We start from the raw sequence: 23,268 nt of genomic DNA, 5'->3' as shown, positions 1-23,268 counted from the left end.
AGTGGTTTATGATGCATAAAAAGGTTTGGATACTCATAAGTCAGAAGATTTTTCTGTTTCGTTGTTTATTTTGCTCAGACAAGGATTTTTATATTTGGATGGGTACTTGATTGTTTGAAAGGCTAATTCTTTTAGAAATGGTGATAAAGTGCTTATAGTCTTAGATATTCCACATAAAATATCCAGACCATTTTACCTGATGCATTTCTTAAGTTTTTGATGTGTTACTTGAGACTGAAGTCATGTTTCCAGAACGTTTTGCAGTTTTATGGAGATGGAGTGTGTGTGCACGCATATGTAGCACGCGTGTCACATGTGTGCATGCATTGTGTGTGTGTGTGCATGCAGGCACTCAGGCCTGTGTGTGACTCTCAGACTCAGTGAACAATAGCAGGCTGGCCTGCGACCTTTGGTAGCTTTTGGCAGTAGTCCTGTAAGTCAGACCAGCAGGTAAACATTTTGCATTTGGTGTGGCTGTCGCCCCTCTGTTTTGATCACACCAGTATTCATGGAAACTTGTGCACCCAACGGACAAGTACTCTAACAAGGACTGCCCTGACAATGCTGAGGAGTATGAGCGTGCCACCCGCTACAACTACACCAGTGAGGAGAAGTTTGCCCTGGTGGAGGTACGGCTTGTCTGCTTTCTCCTCCTCCTTTGATTCTGACCTCAAACTGTCTTTGCTATACAAAGAAGGGCAAAAACATGAATGAACTACTTGTTTTATACAGTTGCGTCTGTGTAGGGTGGCTCTTTGAATCTGTCACAGATGTCGGAATAGAGATTAAAATAAGTTGTGGGTTCCTGGTCTCTGCATAGACACTCCCCTGAGCCAGATCAGGGCATGTTCTGAGGAGAGCTTGGGAGCCTCAGCAGCTTTTTGTTGGCACACACGAGAGGAGCAAGTTGAGACCTGGGTGTTGGAGAGAGAGGAACCCCACTCACAGCTGTGTGGTCCGCAGCTCTGCGTGATGTTTAGGACTCTTGTGATGAACAGGTCTTAATTTCTGTGCCATCTAGTTTCTGGATGTATGTTTTGTAGCTGTACGTTTCCCACCTTGTCTGAGAAATCTTTGCATACCCCCAAGGTCATGAAAAAGTCTTCTGCATTGTCTTCTGGGTGTCTTATTCTCCTTTCACATTTAGATCCGAAATACCCCCTCCAACCCTCCCAGCTGCTCTGCCTGCCACCTCTGTGTGCGTCAGGTAACCATACTTTAGGCAGGTGTGTTTCTGCTCATGTTCCAATCCATTGGTCAATCTGTCTGTCCTTTCCTAATCCCTCTGTCTTAATTACAGTAGTTACGTGTGTCTTGTAAAGTACATCTTTCTCTCTTCAAGAATTCTTAGCTATTCTCACCCTTTGCATTTTAATATACATTTTAGAACCATCCAGTTATGTCCCAGTGAATCCTGTTAAAATTTATTATAAGGGTTTGAATAAACCTATAGACCATTTTCAGAAGAATTGACAAATTTATAATATTGAATCTTTCATGAATCTGATATGTCTGTCTATTCATTAAGATTCTCTAATACCTCTTTTCATCTGTAAAACTGTTGCACATCTTTTGTTGACTTTATTTTATTTTTTTCAAAATGTCTATCACTGATGTTTAAAATCAATTTTTTTTTAGTTTTCCTTGTATCTACCAACTTGTCTAAACTCACTTATTAATTGTAATAAATTATCCATAGATTATTCTGTATTTTCTACTTATATAATCATATCATCTGGAAATAATGACAGTCTTATTTCTCCCCCTTCTATTTTTTTTTTTTTTTATCACACTAGGTAGGATTCCTACTCATTAAATAGAAGGAGACTCCAGGTGTTTATGTCTTGTTTGCCATCCCAAAGGGAAGGCTTTCAGCATTTCGTCATGCAATGCATTTGTTATAGGTTCCTTGTAACTACCCTTCCTCAGATCAGGGAAATTGCCTTCTATTCCGTATTTGCTAAGAGGTTTTATCATGGATAGATACCAGTTTTATAAAACATTTTTCATCCATTAAGACAATTAAGCTCAACATTCAGAAAACGAAGATCATGGCATCCGGTCCCATCACTTCATGGGAAATAGATGGGGAAACAGTGGAAACAGTGTCAGACTTTATTTTTTGGGGCTCCAAAATCACTGCAGATGGTGATTGCAGCCATGAGATTAAAAGACCCTTACTCCTTGGAAGAAAAGTTATGACCAACCTAGATAGCATATTCAAAAGCAGAGACATTACTTTGCCAACTAAGGTCCGTCTAGTCAAGGCTATGGTTTTTCCAGTGGTCATGTATGGATGTGAGAGTTGGACTGTGAAGAAAGCTGAGCACCGAAGAATTGCTGCTTTTGAAGTGTGGTGTTGGAGAAGACTCTTTAGAGTCCCTTGGACTGCAAGGAGATCCAACCAGTCCATTCTGAAGGAGATCAGCCCTGGGATTTCTTTGGAAGGAATGATGCTAAAGCTGAAACTCCAGTGTTGACTCATTGGAAAAGACTCTGATGCTGGGAGGGATTGGGGGCAGCAGGAGAAGGGAACGACCGAGGATGAGATGGCTGGATGGCATCACTGACTCGATGGACGTGAGTCTGAGTGAACTCTGGGAGTTTGTGATGGACAGGGAGGCCTGGCGTGCTGCGATTCATGGGGTCGCAAAGAGTCAGACACAACTGAGCGACTGAACTGAACTGAACTGATTATTCTTTTATTCTTTCAGTGCGCTAGATTTACATTGATAGGGTTTTTTGGATCAGGTTTAATATTAAGCTAACCTTGCATTCCTGATATAAACTCAACTTGATCATGATATTTTATCCTTTTTATATCTTGCAAGATACAGGTTGCTAAGATTTTTATATGGATTTTTGCATTGAAGTTCATGAGTAAGAGTGGCTTTTAATAATACTTTTTTCTTTTAATGTTTGGTTTTAGAACACTTCTAGATTTGCAGAAAAATTGCAAAGATAGTATAGTGGATTCCCATATACCCCATGCCCTTTTTCATTTATTAGTAACATCTTTTTTAGTATTGTTATATTTTTAATAAGCTAGTGTAAATACATTATTATTAGCTAAAGCCCATGCTTTATTCACATATCCTCACTTTTTCTATAACATTCTTCCCCTGATCTAGGATCTCACTTCACATGTAGTCATCATGTAGCCTTTGACTCTTCTGGGTCATGACACTGCCTCAGACTTTCCTTGTTTGTGATGACTGTGACAGTTTTGAGGAGTGCTGGCCTTTAGAATATCCCTCAACTGGAATTTATCTGATGTGTTTTTCATGATTAGACTGAGGTTGTAGCTTTTGCAAAGGAGGAGCACAGAGCTGAAATGCCGTTTTAATAACATCACATCAAAGGCCCATGCTGTCAGTGTTATTGATTCATCAGTGCTGGTGTTGACCTTGGTCGTTTGGCTAAGCGTGTCCAGGTGTCTCTGTTGTGAGGTTACCTGCACCAACTACCAACACCCCCTTTCACAGGGTGCTTTTAGGGAGGAGGTTGTGCTTAGCCCACACCTTGACAACCTTGCATTCTAATTTTTGGATTCTGGCTTCATGAAATGGTTGATGACACTCCTGTCTTTCCTGTTGTCTGTAATGGTTCGTGTAAGATATTTTTTCCTTGAATGGTTTCCAGCATTTACTTGTGAAGCTTTCCCTGTATGGGATGGCTTCTGAAACTTTCAGTTTCTTTGCTAGATATAGAAGTATTCAGATTTTCTGTTACTTGTATCAGGTTTGGTAAGTTGTATTTTCAAAGATTTTTCTAAGAATCTTTCTAAATTTTCTTATTTTTGACATACTGCTTTTATGATAAGTTTTCATCTTTTCTGGTAACAGCTTTTTCCCACATACCTACAGTTCACCCATTTAAAGTGTAAAATTCAGTGCTTTGAGGGGATATACTCACAGAATTGTATAATCACAAATTTGGAACATTTTTGTTGTCTCAAAAAGAAACTCATACCCATTAGGAGTCACCCCACATTTTCCTCTTCCTTCATCCCATGGCAGCTAATAATCTGCGGTCTGACTGTAGATTTGCTTATTCTGGGCGTTTCATACAATATGTGATTGTGATTGGTTTCTTTCACTTAATAATATTTTCAAGGTTCCCACATATATCAATATTTCATTCTTTTCTGTGCCAAATAATATTCCATTGTATGTATATATCATATTTTATTTATCCATATTAGCTGACAGACACTTGGCTTGTTCTGCCTTTTCACTTATGAATAATGCTGCTGTGAGCTTGTGTGTGTAGGATTTTGTGTGGACTTGTTTTCCTTCCTTCTGATAATACATCTAGGAGTAGAGTTGCTGGGTCATATGGTTTCTCTGCCTTTAACATTTTGAGAAACTACCAGATAGTTTGCAAAACGGCAACAGTTCTTTACATTCCTGCCAACGGTGCATGAGAGTCCACTTTCTCCAACTCCTTGCCAGTTAGTTCCTGATGTCCGTCTGGATTCTGGCCGTCCTGCTAGATATGAAGCAGTGTTTCATTGTGGTTTTGATATGAATTTTTATAACAATGCTGCTGAGCATATTGTCATGTGCTTATTGACAGGTTGTGGGCTCCCCCGGTGGTGCAGTGGTAGAAGAATCCGCCTGCCAATGCAGGGGACCTGGGATCGATCGCTGGGCAGAAAATCCCCTAGAGGGGGAAATGACAACCCCCTCCAGTACTCTTGCCTGGAGAGTTCCATGAACAGAGGAGCCTGGTGGGCTCCAGTCCACGGGGTCACAAGAGTCAGACACAGTTGAGTGACCCAGTTGACAGTTTGTATATTTTTGGAGAATTGTCAGATTCTTTGCCCATTTTTTAATTGAATTATTTATCTTTTTATTATTGAGTTTATATATTCTAGGTACCAGTTCTTACCAGACATATGATTTGCAGCATTTTCTCCCATTTACTTTTTACTTTCTTAATGGGATCTTTTGAAGCATAAAAGTCTTTCATTTTAATAAAGTTCAGTTTTTCAATTTTTTTCTTTAGTTGCTTGTGCTTTCGGTGTCATCTCTTAAGAAATCACCACCTAACCCAAGTCACAAAGATTTGCCTTGTTTATTTTTGTTTGTTTGGTCTTACAGATTTTTAAATGTATATGGTCAATTTTGAGTTAATTTTTAATGCTGTGAGATAGGGTGTTATATTAGAGGTCCCCAAGACCACCCTTAGCCTAGATTTGCTAGACTAAGTTATATAGAACTAAGTAGCTGTTCTGTTCAAGGTTATGATTTATTATAGAGAAATGACATAGATTAAAATCAGCAAAGGGAAAAGACACTGGGTTAAGTCCAGGAGAAGCCAGGTGCAAATTCCAGATGTCCCCCTCCTTATTGGAGCTGCAGGGAATGTGTTTATTTCTCCTGGCAGTGGTGGGTGAGCACTGATGCAGAGTGTTGCCAACCAGGGAAGCTCACCTGAGCCTTGGTGTCCAGGGTTTCTATTGAGTGTCAGTAATGTTGGCGTGTTCAGGAAGCAACAGTTAGAACCGGACATGGAACCACAGACTGGTTCCAGATAGGAAAAGGAGTACGTCAAGGCTATGTATTGTCACCCTGCTTATTTAACTTATATGCAGAGTACATCCGGAGAAGGCAGTGGCACCCCACTCCAGTACTCTTGCCTGGGAAATCCCATGGACAGAGGAGCCTCACAGGCTACAGTCCATGGGGTTGCTAAAAGTCGGACACGACTGAGCGACTTCACTTTCACTTTTCACTTTCATGCATTGGAGAAGGAAATGACAACCCACTCCAGTGTTCTTGCCTGGAGAATCCCAGGGACAGAGGAGCCTGGTGGGCTTCCGTCTATAGGGTCACGCAGAGTCAGACACGACTGATGCAACTTAGCAGCAGCAGCAGAGTACATCATGAGAAACGCTGGGCTGGAAGAAGCACAAGCTGGAATCAAGATTGCTGGGAGAAATATCAGTCACCTCAGATATGCAGATGACACCACCCTTATGGCAGAAAGTAAAGAGGAACTAAAAAGCCTCTTGATGAAAGTGAAAGAGGAGAGTGAAAAAGTTGGCTTAAAGCTCAACATTCAGAAAACGAAGATCATGGCATCCGGTCCCATCACTTCATGGGAAATAGATGGGGAAACAGTGGAAACAGGGTCAGACTTTATTTTTTTGGGCTCCCAAATCACTGCAGATGGTGACTGCAGCCATGAAATTAAAAGAGGCTTACTCCTTGGAAGGAAAGTTATGACCAACCTAGATAGCATATTCAACAGCAGAGACATTATTTTGCCAACAAAGGTCCATCTAGTCAGGGCTATGGTTTTTCCAATAGTTATGTATGGATGTGAGAGTTGGACTGTGAAGAAGGCTGAGCACCGAAGAATTGCTGCTTTTGAAGTGTGGTGTTGGAGAAGACTCTTGAGAGTCCCTTGGACTGTAAGGAGATCCAACCAGTGCATTCTAAAGGAGATCAGTCCTGGGATTTCTTTGGAAGGAATGATGCTAAAGCTGAAACTCCAGTACTTTGGCCACCTCATGTGAAGAGTTGACTCATTGGAAAAGACTGATGCTGGGAGGGATTGGGGGCAGCAGGAGAAGGGGACGACCGAGGATGAGATGGCTGGATGGCATCACTGACTCGATGGACGTGAGTTTGAGTGAACTCCGGGAGTTAGTGATGGACAGGAAGGCCTGGCGTGCTGGGATTCATGGGGTCACAAAGAGTCGGACACGACTGAGCGACTGAACTGAACTGATGCTGGCATGTAGCACAATTGCTATAGCACGCAGCTACTCGGACTGCAAGCCTAGAAGAAAAACAGCTGTTTCTTATAAATCACATTGTTAGCATAAAATATCTGGTGAAACTGCTATTGAAGTGGCCCAAAGCCTTAGACATATATTCTTCGGGCTGAGTATTCCAGTGGCTTAGAGTCGTTCCCTAGGAGCCAGCCACAGGGCAGACTTTCCTGGGAATGTGCAGGGATTGTTCATCCCAGGCTACTGATATGACCCTTTCCTACACAAGAGGCTGGCTTGATTCTTTTGCGTGAGGATGTCTAGTTGTGCCTCAGTGTTATCTGTTGGGGTTGCAAAGAGTTGGACATGACAGCACACGCACGTTTGTTGACAACACAGTATTTCCCTATCGAACTGTTTCACACCCTTGTTGAAAGCAAATTGGTTATAAATGTGAGGACTTATTTCTGGACTCTTCATTCTGTTCTATCAGTCTGTATGTTTATCCTGTTCCAATACAGTCTCACAATCTCTTAGTATCTGTGGATTGCGTGGTAATGTCACCTCTTTATTCATAATGCTTGTCTGTTTTTTTTTTTTCCTTGATTGGTCTTCCTGAGCATTTGTTTGTTTATAAAACAGCTTTTTCTTAGTTGATCGCTTTCTAGTATATGCTTATTTTCTGTTCCATTAATTTTTGCTTTTAGATATTCATTGCCTTCTTCTTTGGCGGGGTTATTTTTATCTTTTTATAAATTAGTGATGAGTATTGTTGTTATTATATGTAGGCCAAAGCTCCAGATTTGCCTTTCAGCACACCTTTCCTACATTCCATAGTTTGAATATGTTGTTACTGCTGTTCAGTCACTAAGTCATGTCTGACTCTTTGCAACCCCATGAATTGTAGCATGCCAGGCTTCTCTGTCCATCACTATATGCCTGAGTTTCCTCAAACTCATATCCATTGAGTCGGTGATGCCATCCAACCATCTCATCCTCTGTCATCCCCTTCTTCTCTTGCTTTCAACTTTTTCTAGCATGAGGGTCTTTTCCAATGAGTCAGCTCTTTGCATCAGGTGTCAAAATATTGGAGCTTCAGCATCAGTCCTTCCAGTGAATATTCAGGGTTGATTTCCTTTAGGATTAGATTTCCTTTAGATTGCTGTGAGCTTGAATTCAGTTCAACTTCAGTTGGAGAATTTGCTTTTTTAAATAGAAAATTTCCCTTTGTTTCCTCATTAGAAAAGCAGCCCAGTTTCATTATATAAATCCTGCAAGTAAACAGAGAAAACAGGCATGTGAAATGAGGGCAGAATCCTGTCTCTGGTACCATCACAAAAAGGAACTTAAAGCAGGTCACTGCATATTCTTCTGACTTTCTATGCATATTAATTCACTGTGCCATTGTTAACAGATGGGATTTCGATTACAAACTTGTAATTTCTTTTTTCTTTTCCAGATAATAACAAATTTGCTCTCCTGAATCTTTTTTTTCTTTTCTGCTGGAAGTTTTTCACAGAGAGGTGTACCTAGTAGAGTCAGTTACCAAATGCTCCTGTTAGCTCCAGGCCAAGCAGATCTGTCCCTGCCCTCAGGCGCTTGTAGTCCAGTGGGGTCAGACCCAGAAACAGGGACAGGTGCAGGTGTACAGTAGAAAAACAGGAGGCCAGGGGAGAGGGCCTGCACTCAGGGGAGGCAGATACCTGGCATGTGCCAGGCTCACCTGCCAGCCTCCACACACTGAAGGTCCTGTGTCCTCCTACAGGTGATCGCCATGATCAAAGGCCTGCAGGTGCTGATGGGCAGGATGGAGAGTGTGTTCAACCATGCCATCCGCCACACTGTCTATGCCGCACTACAGGACTTCTCCCAGGTCACCCTCAGGGAGCCACTCAGGCAGGCCATCAAGAAGAAGAAGAATGTCATCCAGAGGTCAGCCCTGCTGCACACACCTCCCTGCGCAATCATCCACAGTGGAAGGATCAGCTTAGGTTTGAGCAGCTGTAGAGTTACATTTTTATAAATATGCTCAATACACTTATATCTAACTTCCAGACACCTGTTTGGTGAATTTCCTCTAAATGTAATGTAGTAGGTCCAGTTATTAACCTGAACAACCCACAATAAGTCAGATAAAGATCTAAGCAGTCTGGAGACCCAGGAACAAGGGTTTGGTTATCTCAGACTTGGGTGTGTCTCAACAATCTGTGTGACAATTCTGCTTACCAGGACTGTAGGGACACACAACTCGGCATCTCATCTCCCATTTCAAAGTTTATTATCTTCAGTGTTTTTGCTTCTATTCCTATGGCCTGTCCTACAAATTAGTCATAAACCTCATATGTATTGCAGAGATCCTACAGCAAACTTAAGCTAGGTTTCTGTTAATGTTTAGCATTTTAGATAAGGTCATCTTTCAGAGACATTTGTATAAAATGAAGCTCAGAGGGGCTCACATGGATAGTGATTCCATTTCGTTGCTTTATAGGTGATATAATTGTCACCTGGTATTATATGCCTTCAGCACTAATATGATCTTATTACACTGTCAGTCTTCCTAGTTTTTGTTCTCTTACCTGGAAGGCTCAGTGAAAATTTTCATGTTTTAACTGAGCCTCAGTTTTGTTGCAGGGAGCCTTACTCCTACTGTGTGGGAAATGTGCAGTGTAGTCTAGCTCAAAGTGACCAGAGTGGGCTTGTGGGTGTGTCTGACCTGAACGTGGCACCTGTAGGGGACTCTACATTGGTGGGGCCCTGTTGGGAATGGTGGACTCCAGATGTCCAAATGAGGTGTGGACAGTGTCCCCAGGATTGTGTCGGTGAGCATATTCAAATGAGAAAATGGGATAAGTCTTGAGAAGGTTATTTGAGCTCTGAATGAATGTTTGGGGCTTGTCTTCTTGCTGCCCTTAGTGTGACTCAATATTTAAGAAATCAAACACCACTTCTGGGCTAATTGATGTAAAATGCCAAGCACGTTAGATTTTCTGAGGGTGGTAACGTCCCCAAGAAAACGGTCTATTTTGAAAGTTTAACATTGAACTGTCTCATTACCACATCCTCCCATTGCCCCCAAGGGAATTTCTGTGTCAGAGTTGGTTGTGGGTTAAGTCAGGAGATACGATGATTGTAAAAGCGCTGAGGATGTCAATACTTTGTCCCACCCTAACAACTTGACTGGTGGTTTAGTGTCCTGCAGGCCATCAGGAAGACTGTGTGTGACTGGGAGACAGGGCATGAGCCCTTCAACGACCCAGCCCTGCGGGGCGAGAAGGACCCAAAAAGTGGCTTCGACATTAAAGTGCCGCGGCGCGCTGTAGGACCCTCCAGCACCCAGGTTCTCGTTCCTTGCTCTACTGAGTGGGGTGACCGTGAGCTGGGGAAGTGGTGGGAGGCTGGGAGTGCAATGACCTCACTGTGGCCAAGTACAGTCTGGGTCTTTTTTGCTTCTTTATTCCTTGTTCAAGTGAATCTGAATCTAGGGTATAGACACCCCATGATTCCCAGGTTTGGTCATTTGCATGCAGAACTTAATTTGACTGCATCAACTCCTATTCCCAAAATGTGGGTGAAAGTCTATGTGTCCATATTTACACTGTGTTTCCTGGTGGGTGTTTAAATGTGTGGTTATAATTTTTATGTAGGGTCTAAAAAATGATTATTCCTAAAGAGAAAATTTTTGGAAATTTGAAAACATAGCTTTGCTATATCCCTGGTCTCCAGCTATCACTGCTGGTCTTTCTCCTGGCACACTCAGCTCCCTCCTCCCGCTTCAAGCAGCTTTCCTCTGATCCTCACATCTGATTTAATTGCCCTCTGCTTTTTCCTTTCCTGTTTTGGAACTTTGTTCTCATCAGCTCTGTGTTGCGGGCTTTTAGAATCTCTTCTGTCAGCCTTTCAGAGAATTGCCAGCAGAGCGTGTTGCTGGCTCTGTATGAAATCTTGGGGTACTTGGGTGGAGGGTGAGGGTGCCGTCCGGGGCCTGTCTGCCAGTGTGCACATCCCTGCTCGTCCTCATGCCCCCGTGACTAACGCTGTCCTGTCTGTCCGTGTTTAGCTGTACCTGGTGCGCACCATGGTGGAGTCCTTGAGCTCTGCCGAGCTGCTCAGGCAGCTCAAGTCTGTGGGCGCGGAAAGACTCTTGCATGTGGTTAACGCGTTTCTGAGGCAGTCCTACGTCTATCCGCCCCTTTTAACCTTTGGTGGTAAGACATCATTTGTTTTTCTTGTTGACGTTTATGACATGAGGCTCTCCTCTGAATTCTTTGTCCCAAGCAGCAACGACTTGGCCGTGTGGATTGGTGCTGCCCCTGCAAGGAGCCAGCGCAGTGTCAGTGGGCAGCCCTTCTCGTGGTTTATCTGTGTTTGTTGTAACTAATGTGCCATGTATATTTTCTCCCCTACAAATGTTTCCTTGGATAATGCAGCTTTACATGGTGAGAACCATGCTAGAGTCCCTCATTGCAGACAAAAGTGGTTCCAAGAAAACCTTGAGAAGTAGCCTTGAGGGGCCCACCATATTGGACATAGAAAAATTTCATCGAGAGTCATTCTTCTACACCCACTTGATAAATTTCAGTGGTAAGACCTACTGCTGACCAGTGTCTGCTCCAGCATATTCTAACACCACTAACAACGTCTAGAAAGCTCCTGCCTGGCTGGCTGCCCCTGCTGTGGTCCCTTCGTCCTCCCAGGCAGTGACACATGTTGTAACCCTCGTGGCATTTCCTCGCCTGTTGCTTTAAATGCATGGCTGGCCAGGGACTTCCTCCATGTGGCATGGCCCTTAGAAGGGTGAGGCCCATCGGGCTGGGGCTGGCCCAGTGACCTGGATACAAAGTCTTTGTAACCTACACCGGGTCAGCAACTCAGGCTGGTGTAACTGTCACCTGGCTTCAGATCCAGGTGGTGATAAATACCAGAAACCACTCCCAAGCTAAGTGTAGAAAGTAGCAGGTGAGCTGAGCTGCACACTGCACATCCCATCCTGGGGTGGCCATGGGCATGTGGGTGCGCTTGGTCTCCATGGAGCTGTACATGTTTATTTCTGTGCTGTGTCCATGATTCAGGGTGCGAAGCCTCTATCTTGGCTGCAAGTGCTTTAGGTTTATAGTAATAGTTAGGCTTTTCTTCTCTTCATGAAAGGATGGAAACATTTTTTCCCAATCTGTTTTGCATTAGATAGACATGCACTAAGTATGAATACAATACTGTGTCTGTATCCCAAGTAAAACAAATCCTGTCAGAAGGTGCACAGTGTTAACCATGCCCTGTTGATGGGTGTTGCTGGGCTTGTGGTGCTGGACGCTGACTCTCCTGTTGGTGAGTGAGAATCAGCACATCCAGGTGGCTTTGTCTATGGCCACACTGTGTGCACGGCACATACTCATGTCCACTCGCCAAGGCCCAGGGCTGAGAGCCTGGCACGTGCCCCCGTTGCCTCACCCTGTGGAGTCTTTTCTGCTTATAGAAGATTAATGTGGTATCTTTTGAATCCCTTAAGAGACGCTCCAGCAGTGCTGTGACCTTTCGCAGTTGTGGTTCCGAGAGTTCTTTCTGGAGTTGACAATGGGCAGAAGGATTCAATTCCCTATTGAGATGTCCATGCCCTGGATCCTGACAGACCACATCTTGGAAACCAAAGAAGCATCAATGATGGAGTAAGTGTTCTGGAGACCTGTCCCAGCCTCCTGTCATGATGTTTGAAGTCCTTGGTGGTGTTTGGGAGGTGGAGGTGGGGCGGATTATTCTCAGTGCTTCATTTGAAGTCATAATTCTTGGGGTGAGACTTCAGAGATCAATAGAAGGAACAGGTGTCTTGGCTTTGGATTGAAATCTGGTGCCCAAGTAGTAAAACTGATTAACAAGTTCTCTGTGTCCAGGTGCCAGCAAGGTCCTGGGAACTTGGCAAGGGGAGATGTAGCCTGACCTCTAGTGTGGCATGGCCTCAGACCCAGGTGGATTTGGGAGAGGAAGTGTTTAGTGTGAGGCTCAGTGTCAGGGCTGGGGGTCAGAGACTATGAAGGGGTCAGAAAATATGAAATCCATGGAGGGAAAGTAACTACAAACAGGGTCTCGTGTGGCGAGCAGATGGGGTCCCCGCCTGGCCGTCCTCCCAGTCCTCCTGGCCTGTGCACACCAGGAGAGCAGCCTTCCCTCCCTCTGCAGCAGCCGTGGCATCCACAGCGTTAGAGGTCTTGATGAACCTGTGTGCTCTTTGAGGGCTGCAGTGGGCCTGCTGTTCATGTGCCTCAAGCCCTCAATGAGACCTTACCTCTGCAGACTGCTAGCTACCACCTTTTGTCCAGGGTCAGAGGGGCTTTGGCCACACCACATTTGTTCTTGGTCAGTTATGGGGCCTGGGACCTTTGTATGTTTTTCTTTTTAGGTCAGGTAGTTTATTCTTAAAAATAAGAAAGTGACTCATTCTTGTGGTTATTAAAACATTGCAAATTGGCATGAAAATCTTTGAAACATGGTAAGTGAGAAGATGAAGTTGCAGGAGGCCGTCATGGACCTACCAGGTGCCCTGGGTGTGACTGAACCACGTGTGTCCTGCCAAAAGCCCAGCCTGCCTGCTGGGGCTGTTTTGTCAGGGCACTCACAGGAACCCAATTTGGCATTTGGAATAAGAAATTATTTTTCCTCATGAGAAAGGAGAACAGTGAGTGTTACATTGCTGGTGGAGGGGAGGGTGTGAAAGCCAAGAAGGCCCATGTGGGCAGCCAGGCTGACCTGTGTCCCCTTCTGCAGGTACGTCCTCTATTCACTGGACCTATACAATGATAGCGCCCACTACGCCCTCACCAGGTTCAACAAGCAGTTTCTCTATGATGAAATTGAGGCGGAGGTAAGGGCCCACGCACTTCTAACAGACTTTCTTTAATTTCCTTTTTCCTCTGAATATTAGAGGAAGCAAACTGTCTTTTTAATACAAAGAGATTTAAACAATGGAATGAACTTTGAAATAAACATTTGGGGATGAACCCTTCTACCAGTACTTTTTTCTATGCATCCACACAGGACTATTGGTGTCTTTAAACCAGCTTCAAAGCACCCATTAGCTGTTGGGTGACATTTTTCTCACGTGGTCCCATGTCTCACATGACCCCATGTCATAAGCACCACATATCTTGCCTGTTTTCTTGGATGAACACAGTCTCGAACAGGGGCATTGTATGAAATAGATGGACTGAACCAAACTCTATTTCTCTAGTTTTTGCTTTTTATTTTTTAACTCATTATAAATAATGCTTTAATGAACTTCCTTGCACGCAACTTTTTAGTTGTGTTGGGTTATTCTTGAGGAAAAATTCCTCCAAGTGGAATTATTAAGTCTGTGTACATGCAGCTAAGGAGATAAATCTTATTTTCTAGCTCAAGATATAAGAGAATTTAACCATAACAGATTACATTATACATATGGGTCTCATTCCCCATCGTTGTTGTTTTTCAGTTGTTTAGTTGTGTCTGACTCTTTGGGACCCCATGAACTGCAGCATGCCAGGCTCTCCTGTCCTTCACTGTCTCCTGCAGTTTGCTCAAACTCATGTCCATTGAGTCAGTGATGCCATCCAGTCGTCTCATCCTGTGTCACCCCCTTCTCCTGCCCTCATTCTTTCCCAGCATCAGGGTTTTTTCCAATGAGTTGGCTCTACGCATCAGGTAGCCAACGTATTAGAACTTCAGCTTCAGCATCAGTCCTCGCAGTGAATATTCAGGGTTGATTTCCTTTAGGATTGATTGGTCTGATCTCTTTGTAGTCCAATGAACTCTCAAGAGTCTTTTCTGGCACCATAGTTCGAAAGCATCAATCCTTTGGCACTCAGCCTTCTTATGGCCCAACTGGCACATCCATACATGACTATAGAAAAGCCATCCCTTTGACTCTACGGACCTTTGTCAGCAAAGCAATGACTCTGCCTTTTAATACGCTATGATTGTCATAGTTTTTCTTCCAAGGAGCAAACGTCTTTTAATTTCATGGCTGCAGTCACTGTCTGCATTGATTTTGAAGCCCAAGAAAATAAAGTCTGTCACTGTTTCCATTTTTCCCTCATCTATTTGCTGTGAAGTGATTGGACTCAGTGCCATGATCTTAGTTTTTTGAATGTTGAGTTTTAAACCAGCTTTTTCACTCTCCATTTTCACCTTCATCAGGAGGCTCTTTAGTTCCTCCTTGCTTTCTGCCATCAGGGTGGTGTCATCTGCATATCTGAGGTGGTTGATTTTCCCAGCCATCTTGATTCCAGCTTATGCTTCATCCAGCAGGCATTTTGCATGATGTATTCTGTGTATAAGTTAAATAACCAGGGTGACAATATACAGCCTTGACATACTCCTTTCCCAGTTTTGAACCAATCCATTGTTCCATGTCCAGTTCTAACTATTGCTTCTTGACCTGCATACAGATTTCTCAGGAGGCAGGTAAGTTAGTCTGGTGTTCCCATCTCTTTAAGAACTGTCCACAGTTGGTGGTGATCCACACAGTCAAAGGCTTTACCATAGTCAATGAAGCAGAAGTAGATGTTTTTCTGGAATTCTCTTGCTTTCAGAAGATGTTAGCAATTTAATCTCTGGTTCCTCTGCCTTTTCTAAATCCACCTTGAATATCTGGAAGTTCTCGGTTCACATACTATTGAAGCCAAACTTGGAGAATTTTGAGCATTACTTTACTAGTGTGTGGGTTGAGTGCAGTTGTGTAGTAATTTGAACATTCTCTGGCATCACCCTTCTTTGGGATTGGAATGAAAACTAACATGTTCCAGTCCTGTGAGCACTGCTGAGTTTTCCAAGTTTGCTGTATATTAAGTACAGCACTTTCACAGCATCATCTTTTAGAATTTGAAATAGCTCAACTGGAATTCCATCACCTCCACTAGTTTTGTTTGTAGCATGCTTCCTAAGGCCCACTTGACATCACACTCCAGGATGTCTGGCTCTAGATGTGTGATCACACCTATTTGTAAGGCCTCCGCCGACAACCATTTTGCCTTAATGCATTTCTATTTCTTGGGAATGGTTTTGGTCACCACCTCCTGTACAGTGTTATGAACCTCCATCCATAGCTCTTCAGGCACTCTCTCTGTCAGCTCTAATCTCTTTAATCTATTTGTCATTGCTACTGTATAATCATAGGGGATTTGTTTTAGGTCATGCCAGAATGGCCTCATTCCCTATATCCTCACGAAAACCACAGGAAACACTTCGTCAGGGAGATGCTCTGGATTCCCTGGTGAGGCAGGGTAGGCTGGGGAGAGAGACCCATGGATCCTGGGGCAGCTTCACTCTGAGCACAGCGTGTCTTCATCACGGTTTGGGGATATGAGCTAATCCAGAGAATACAGTCTTGAGGGTGAAGTCTCAGGACTGTCCACCCTGCATCTCCTGACTAATCTTGGCAGCCCAGGAGAGGCCATGGGCAGATGCCCTTGGGACATATAGCCTGGAGGCAGGGGTATACCCCCTCAGTTCAGTTCAGTTCAGGCACTCAGTCGTGTCCTACTCTTTGCGACCCCATGAACCACAGCACACCAGGCCTCCCTGTCCATCACCAACTCCTGGAGTCGACCCAAACACCTGTCCATTGAGTCAGTGATGCCATCCAACCATCTCATCCTCTGTCGTCCCCTTCTCCTCCTGCCCTCAATCTTTCCCAGCATCAGGGTCTTTTCAAATGAGTCAGTTCTTCACATCAGGTGGCCAAAATATTGGAATTTCAGCTTCAGCATTACCTTCCGATGAACACCCAGGACCGATCCCCTGTAAGGATGGACTGGTTGGATCTCCTTGCAGTCCAAGGGACTCTCAAGGGTCTTCTCCAACACCACAGTTGAAAAGCATCAATTCTTTGGTGCTCAGCTTTATAGTCCAGCTCTCACATCCATACATGACTACTGGAAAAACCATAGCCTTCACTATACCCCCTGGAGGAGCCCAAATGCAGTGCCCATTAGCCCCCTGGGAGTACATGATAAAGAGAGACTTTTTAATATTTCTTTATATTTAGGAGAATTGAAGTATTTTTCCCCATCATGAAGAAAGGTTCTGACATAATTTTCAGTGGTAGTGTGGTGGTCACTCCTGGTCACACTGAAATGGATTTAATCTGCTATCATTGGATGGTAAAGTTGTATCCTTTCTCATGAGAACCTCTTTTAGTTGCCTTAACAAAGAGTTGAGATTTTGTGGAAGGGTTGAGGTTCTGCAGTTTTAGGTTTTTTTTAATCCCTGAAGTGAAGTCAAGTCGCTCAGTCGTGTCCGACTCTTTGTGACCCCATGGACTGTAGCCTACCAGGCTCCTCTATCCATGGGATTTTCCAGGCAATAGTCCTGGAGTGGACTGCCATTTCCTTCTCCAGAGGATCTTCCCGACCCAGAGATCGAACCCAGGTCTCCTGCATTGTAGACAGACGCTTAACCATCTGAGCCACCAGGGAAGTCCTTTTTATCCCTAGGACTTACTTATTTTATAACTGGAAGTTTGTACCATTTGACAGCCTTCACCCATTTATCCTATGCTCCACCTCTTCAACCACCAATCTCTTCACTGAATTTATGAGTTTGTTTTTATTCTTTTAAGATTCTACATGTAAGTGAGACCATGCAGTATTTGTCTTTGTCTGGCTTACTTCACTTAGCCTAGCACCCTCAGGGTCCATCTGTGTTGTTGAAAATTGGCAGGGTTTTCTTATCTTTTATGGCAGAGCAGTATTCCACTTTGTGTGTGTGTGTGCACACACACACCACAGCCTCCTCACCCATTCACTCGTCAGTGAACACATAGGTTGTTTCTGTGTCTTGGCTATTGTGACTAGTGCTGCAGTGAACTTTGGTGTACAGATATCTTCTTGAATTAGTGTTTCCATTTCCTTTAGATTAATACTTAGAAGTTGAATTGCTCAATCAAAAATTTTTTTTAAGTTTTTTAAAAAAATTTGATCTTAATTCAGGAAAACAAAATTTGGGGCGAGAGTGCAACTTGTGGGATCTTAATTCCCCTGCCAGGGATGGAACCTGTGCCTTCAGCAATGAGAGCGCAGAGTCCTAACCACTGGGCTGCCAGGGGAGGTCCTAGGGAAGCAGAATTCGATGCATGCTTTCTTTTTCTTCAGGTGAATCTCTGTTTTGACCAATTTGTTTACAAGCTGGCAGACCAGATATTTGCATATTATAAAGTTATGGCAGGAAGGTAAGTATGTGGTTTGCAATTTGGGTACAAAATCTTGGGCAATTTGATCTGACATTTCCATTAAAATTCATAGTGCATGAGAAATTGTCCCCTCTTCCCTCCATGCTAGTTTGCTTCTTGATAAACGGTTACGATCAGAATGCAAGAATCAGGGCGCAACCATCCATCTCCCGCCATCCAACCGCTATGAGACACTGCTCAAGCAGAGGCACGTGCAGGTGAGCCAGGCCTCTCCTGGGTGCAGTGAGATACGGAGCCGGCAGTGGAAAAGTGGGGTTTTTCTTAGAGTTTCTCAGATTTTAATGGATGTCAGTGTGTGTGTGGCTGTGGCATCTGTGGGAGCATCCCTGTCAATAGCTGAGATTTTAAAGATGAACAGTTTCTCTTGGGTAACCTGACACACCAGAGATGGCTGCCCAGTGCAGCTCCTGGGGGGGTTGGCCCAAGCGCAGGTCCTCTCTAGGAGCCCAAAAGCCAGAACGTGAGTGAAAGAAGATTGGACACTTGTTACTGTGGTGTGCTCAGTAGCTTCAGTCGTGTCCGACTCTTTGCTACCCCATGGACGGTAGCTTGCCAGGCTCTCCTGTCCATAGGGTTTTTCAGGCAAAAATACTGGAGTGGGTTGCCGTGCCTCCTCCAGGGGATCTTCCTGACCCCGGGATCAAACCTGCATCTGCTGCATTCCAGGCAGATTCTTTACCGCTGTGGCTCAGCTTCTGTGGTAAAGAATCTGCTTGTAAGTTAGGAGGTCTGGATTCAGTCCCTGGATTGGGAAGATGCTCTGGAGAAGGGAATGGCTAAGCACTCCAGTGTTCTTGCCTGGAAAATTCCATGGACAGTGGAACCTAGTACATGGAGTCCCAAAGAGTCAGACATGACTGATTAAGACTTTCAGAGTGGCGGGGAGGAGCTTTTTCTTGGCCAGCATGAAGAGTAAGAATACAGTACTTGTTTTGTGTTTTTAAAAAATAATATATGTATGCTGCTGCTGCTGCTGCTGCTAAGTCACTTCAGTGGTGTCCGACTCTGTGTGACCCCATAGACGGCAGCCCACCAGGCTCCCCATCCCTGGGATTCTCCAGGCAAGAACACAGGACTGGGTTGCCATTTCCTTCTCCAATGCATGAAAGTGAAAAGTGAAAGGGAAGTCGCTCAGTCATGTCTGACTCTTCGCGACCCCATGGACCGCAGCCTACCAGGCTACCATGGGATTTTCCAGGCAAGAGTACTGGAGTGGGGTGCCATCTCCTTCTCCGAATATATGTATATGTAATCAAAAGAAAAATACAGAAAGTTGTAGGGAAAGTTTCATGTCATTCTATCTACAGATAGTGTTAGTCACTCAGTCATGTCTGACTCTTAGCGACCCCGTGAACTATATAGCCCTCCAGACTCCTCTGTCCACGCAATTCTCCAGGCAAGAATACTGGAGTGAGTTGCCATTCCCTCCTCCAATCTACAGATAACTGCCATTCATATTTTGGGGCATTTTCACCAGGGTTTTGTCTGTAGCTTTATGTTATTGAAATGATACTGAGATATACCCTTGTTGTTACTACTCTGCAGTAGAGATGGAGGGGTTTTCTCTTATTCATCCCTGTGACACAGTGGAGGTAAGGCACACACAAGCCACTCTGCTGGGAGGCGGCCCTGAACCCATCACAAGGGGCGCACTAAGTGACAGGCCCAGGTTCTCCAGGAGGCTTGGCATCTCTGCCTGTGATACAAGCGTAAATTCGCTGCAATGAGTACTACAAAAAGTACTTCACAGCTTTGACTTGCAGAGTTTCAGCTCTAGGAAAATAGTGTATTTGATCATACTGCCATCTAAATTTTGTATGTTATTTGTCTTATCCTTTGGAATAGCTTTCTGGGAGTAGGTACATATTCTCTTGCTTGCTTGTTTTTTGTTGCTCACACTTTCCACCCTCTGTGCCCAGCTTCTGGGCAGGTCCATCGACCTCAATCGTCTGATTACCCAACGCGTCTCCGCTGCCATGTACAAGTCCCTGGAACTGGCAATTGGGCGGTTTGAGAGTGAAGATCTGACATCAATAGTTGTAAGTGCACCCCCTTCTATCAGGTGCAGCATACGTGGGGGAGGACTGGTTGCAAGGACTGGGGCTGCTCCTGCTTTCGTCACTATTGATAAATTGACCTGATTGTAGGTGAAGTTTTTGCATAGAACTCCAAAAGTGTGCACTAGAGAACACATAGTTACATCTCACTGTTGCGTAAGATATGGTAAAAGAGTAAAAGGTGAAAAGTTTTAAATTAAAAAGAATGAAGACAGACAAAAATGATTTGAGAGAAAATCATGTAGAAGATGAGATAGTGAAGATTCAACATAACGTGTCAGAGTCCCCTGAAGACAAAAACCAAATAATGAGGTGGAACAAACATTAAAAATGCTGTTTCAAGAAAACTTTGATGAAATAAAAAACACAGTATAAATCCTTATTAGAAGCAAATCTCACATACCAGGGAAAACAGACCCAAAGTGGCCAGCACCAAGGACCATTATAGCGAACATTGTCGTATTGGACTTTTGAAGAAAAGGAAAGTCCTGTGGCTATCTGAGCAGAGTAATCAGGGAAAGAAAAATCCAGTTGTCCTCAGACCTGAGCTGGCAGAAAAGGAGGTGCAACGTAAGGATCTTTTTGCCAAATCTGTCTTCCAGGAATAATGGCTGCAGGCACATGCTAATGAACTTGTGATAACTCCAGGAAAACTCTTTGTCCTTAGAAATCAGTAGTGGGTGAGGGTTGTCTCCTGGGCCCACCTCTGAGCAGAGCATCTCCACGGGAGTGAGCATGCTTCCCCATCCTTCCTCAGGATCCAGGCTGTCGGGATGTGAAGCCTAAACCGGCCTTCCCTTCAGCGTGGCTTGGACTTGGCCATAGTGTTTTCATGCCCTTGGTCTTTCATGACTTAGTGGAGTCTTTGACCAGTATAAACAGAATGCAAGTCACAGAGACCATTTTAAATTTACTTGTAGTAACATTAGAAAAGGAGAAAGAAATAGGGGGAATTGATTTTAATAATCTATTTTATTTAACCCAATATATCCAAAAGTCGACATTTTCACGTATAATCGTTGTAAGAATTTTATTGGTGTGGATGTTTTATATTCTTTGTTTTCACATTTGGTTTCTGAAATCTGTATGTGTCTCACACATACTGCACAGCTCGGTTCAGGCCAGCCATGTCCTCGTTGCCATATGTGGTCAGTGGCTGCCACAGTGGATGGAACAGACCCGGGCAGGTCTGTGAAGGGGCTGTGTGAGAGCCCGGAAGGCCGCCTCTGCACATGCTGCCAGTGTTGCCATACAGCTTTGGATTACCTAGGGTGTCTCAGGGAAGTGACTGAGGCTGACACCCGAGGACACAGTCTATCATCAGTGCGGTAGACACGTCATGTTCTCTGCCCCGTGAAGGGTTTGGAGGATAGCGTGGGCCAGTAGCGGATCACTGCTGTGGAGAATGGACAGTGGCCGTGGGGCGACGACTGTGGAAAGGAGGGGCATTTTAAGAGCACTGGAGAGGGCGTGATGAGTTTAGGTGTGAGCAGTAAGCTCGCATCACCTGTCAGAGCCCCACTATGTGGGTCCTGGGCCTCGCACACTGACCCCACCTCCGTGTAGCACCTTCCTGTCCGTGTCCTGTCCTGCTCCGTCCGCCTCGAGCCCCCGCCACGGCCCTGCCCCTGGGAGGGTGAGGCCGCCGTGCCGTACCCGACTCTTCTCACGTGCCTGGCTTTGTGGCCCCGTAGGAGCTGGATGGGCTCTTAGAAATCAACCGCATGACGCACAGACTGCTGAGCAAGTTCCTGACTCTGGACAGCTTTGACGCCATGTTCCGGGAGGCCAACCACAACGTGTCTGCGCCCTACGGGAGGATCACCCTCCATGTCTTCTGGGAGCTCAACTATGACTTCCTGCCCAACTACTGCTACAACGGCTCCACCAACCGGTAAGCATGCCGCCTCGCAGGCAGCCCCGGGTGCTCCTGCCCCTGGACATCGAGAAAGGACGGTCTCTGGGCCCATCTGCCCCGTGTACAGGGTACGCAGGCCCTCGTGATCTCCTCCGTTTGCATGTGCAGCCCAGGGCCAGCCCTTGGTTCTGTGGTCGTGGCTTCCATGTGCAGAACACGTGCAGGCCAGGGTTCCTATTGAGGGCACTCCCGTGGGGCCCGGGGTCAAAGCTGTGGTACACGTGGGTAGCAGCTGCTGGGTCTACCCCACCTCCATGCGTTTACGTCTGCTGACAGTGGGATGGGCTGGGTGACTCGACACTTTCCATGCTTCCATTCTGGGATGCTGGAGCACGTGAGGGTCCAGTTAGCCTCCCTCCACCCATCTACCATTTCACTACTGTGCTGAACACATGAGTGGCCTGCTGGGTGGTGGCGTGCCTGCTGGCTGCAGTGTCGTGTGGTCCAGCCTCAGGGTACATCCGCATCCTGGGATGGCCCTGTGTCACTTCCAGCTCTGTGCAGAGCTTCATTTCTGCTGTGTCAGCACATGCCAGGGACACATGGGAACGTGTGTGTGTGTGAAAGAGAAAACGTGGGTGGGTGTGAGAAATAGGAGTGAGGGCAAATGAGGGTGTGTGTGAGAGACTATGTGTGTTTGAGCGTGATGACCACTTTTTTAAAGCAAGTGTCTTTTGCTTTTACTTTGCTTCCCTGCTGCGTCTGAACATCCCTTCCCATTAAGTGTCAGCTTAATCACTACTGACTTTTAGTCCTAGATTTTTGTCTTAATCCGGGGTGCTGAGGTTCAACCCCAAGGGCAGAAGGGAGGCCCTCCTTCGGCGTGATAATACCTGCCGTTACCACTGTCTGTTTGGGACTCCAGGTTTGGTTTCCTTGTGGGAATGCGGGCCTGTTGCTGGTACATGGAGGTGTGCCGTCAGGACCACCATCTCAGCCCCAGGTAGCAGCAGGGGCATGTGGCCGTGGCCGCGAGAGCCACTGGTGAAGGAGCCCTGGCTGGCCGCCTTGGGTCAGGGGCCCTGTGCCCAGCCGGGTGCAATCCCCTGAAACCAAACCTAAGTTTGTTTTAGGGTTGGAATTAACTAGAAAAATATTTTTATTACACAAGTAATGCATCATAATTGTGGAAAAGCTAGAAGTCATGTGTGTGTTTGTGTGTGTGTATGTGTGTATGGAATATTATGGGGAAAATAATTAAATCCCTAGACATTTCCATTGTAAAATGTCTGTCTTTTAGAGTTTTTGCCATACAGGCAAATATACATGTGTACTTTTTATTTTGCAGAAATGGAGGCCTACTGTTAAATTGACATTCTTTTTTTCGCATCATATGTCACAATGAAGGGTATTCTGT

The 23,268-nt window shown here is 45.0% G+C and overlaps 1 protein-coding gene across 1 annotated transcript in view; it reads left to right on the top strand.

Moving 5' to 3' along the window:
• The window catches only part of CYFIP1 (cytoplasmic FMR1 interacting protein 1), a 104,574-nt gene that overhangs the window by 53,910 nt on the left and 27,396 nt on the right, over positions 1–23,268 (top strand). Inside the window, 11 exon segments of the mRNA XM_069576818.1 lie at positions 504–629; positions 8,490–8,656; positions 9,914–10,061; positions 10,782–10,984; positions 10,986–11,305; positions 12,228–12,384; positions 13,478–13,574; positions 17,839–17,915; positions 18,025–18,133; positions 19,856–19,975; positions 21,688–21,887. Of these exon segments, the coding sequence (XP_069432919.1) occupies positions 504–629; positions 8,490–8,656; positions 9,914–10,061; positions 10,782–10,984; positions 10,986–11,305; positions 12,228–12,384; positions 13,478–13,574; positions 17,839–17,915; positions 18,025–18,133; positions 19,856–19,975; positions 21,688–21,887 (1,724 nt within the window).

Source organism: Ovis canadensis, chromosome 2 (genome assembly GCF_042477335.2).
Source record: "Ovis canadensis isolate MfBH-ARS-UI-01 breed Bighorn chromosome 2, ARS-UI_OviCan_v2, whole genome shotgun sequence".
Lineage (NCBI taxonomy): Eukaryota > Metazoa > Chordata > Mammalia > Artiodactyla > Bovidae > Ovis > Ovis canadensis.
The sequence above is the reverse complement of the archived record's forward strand: the minus strand, read 5'-3'. Positions and strand labels throughout refer to the sequence as shown.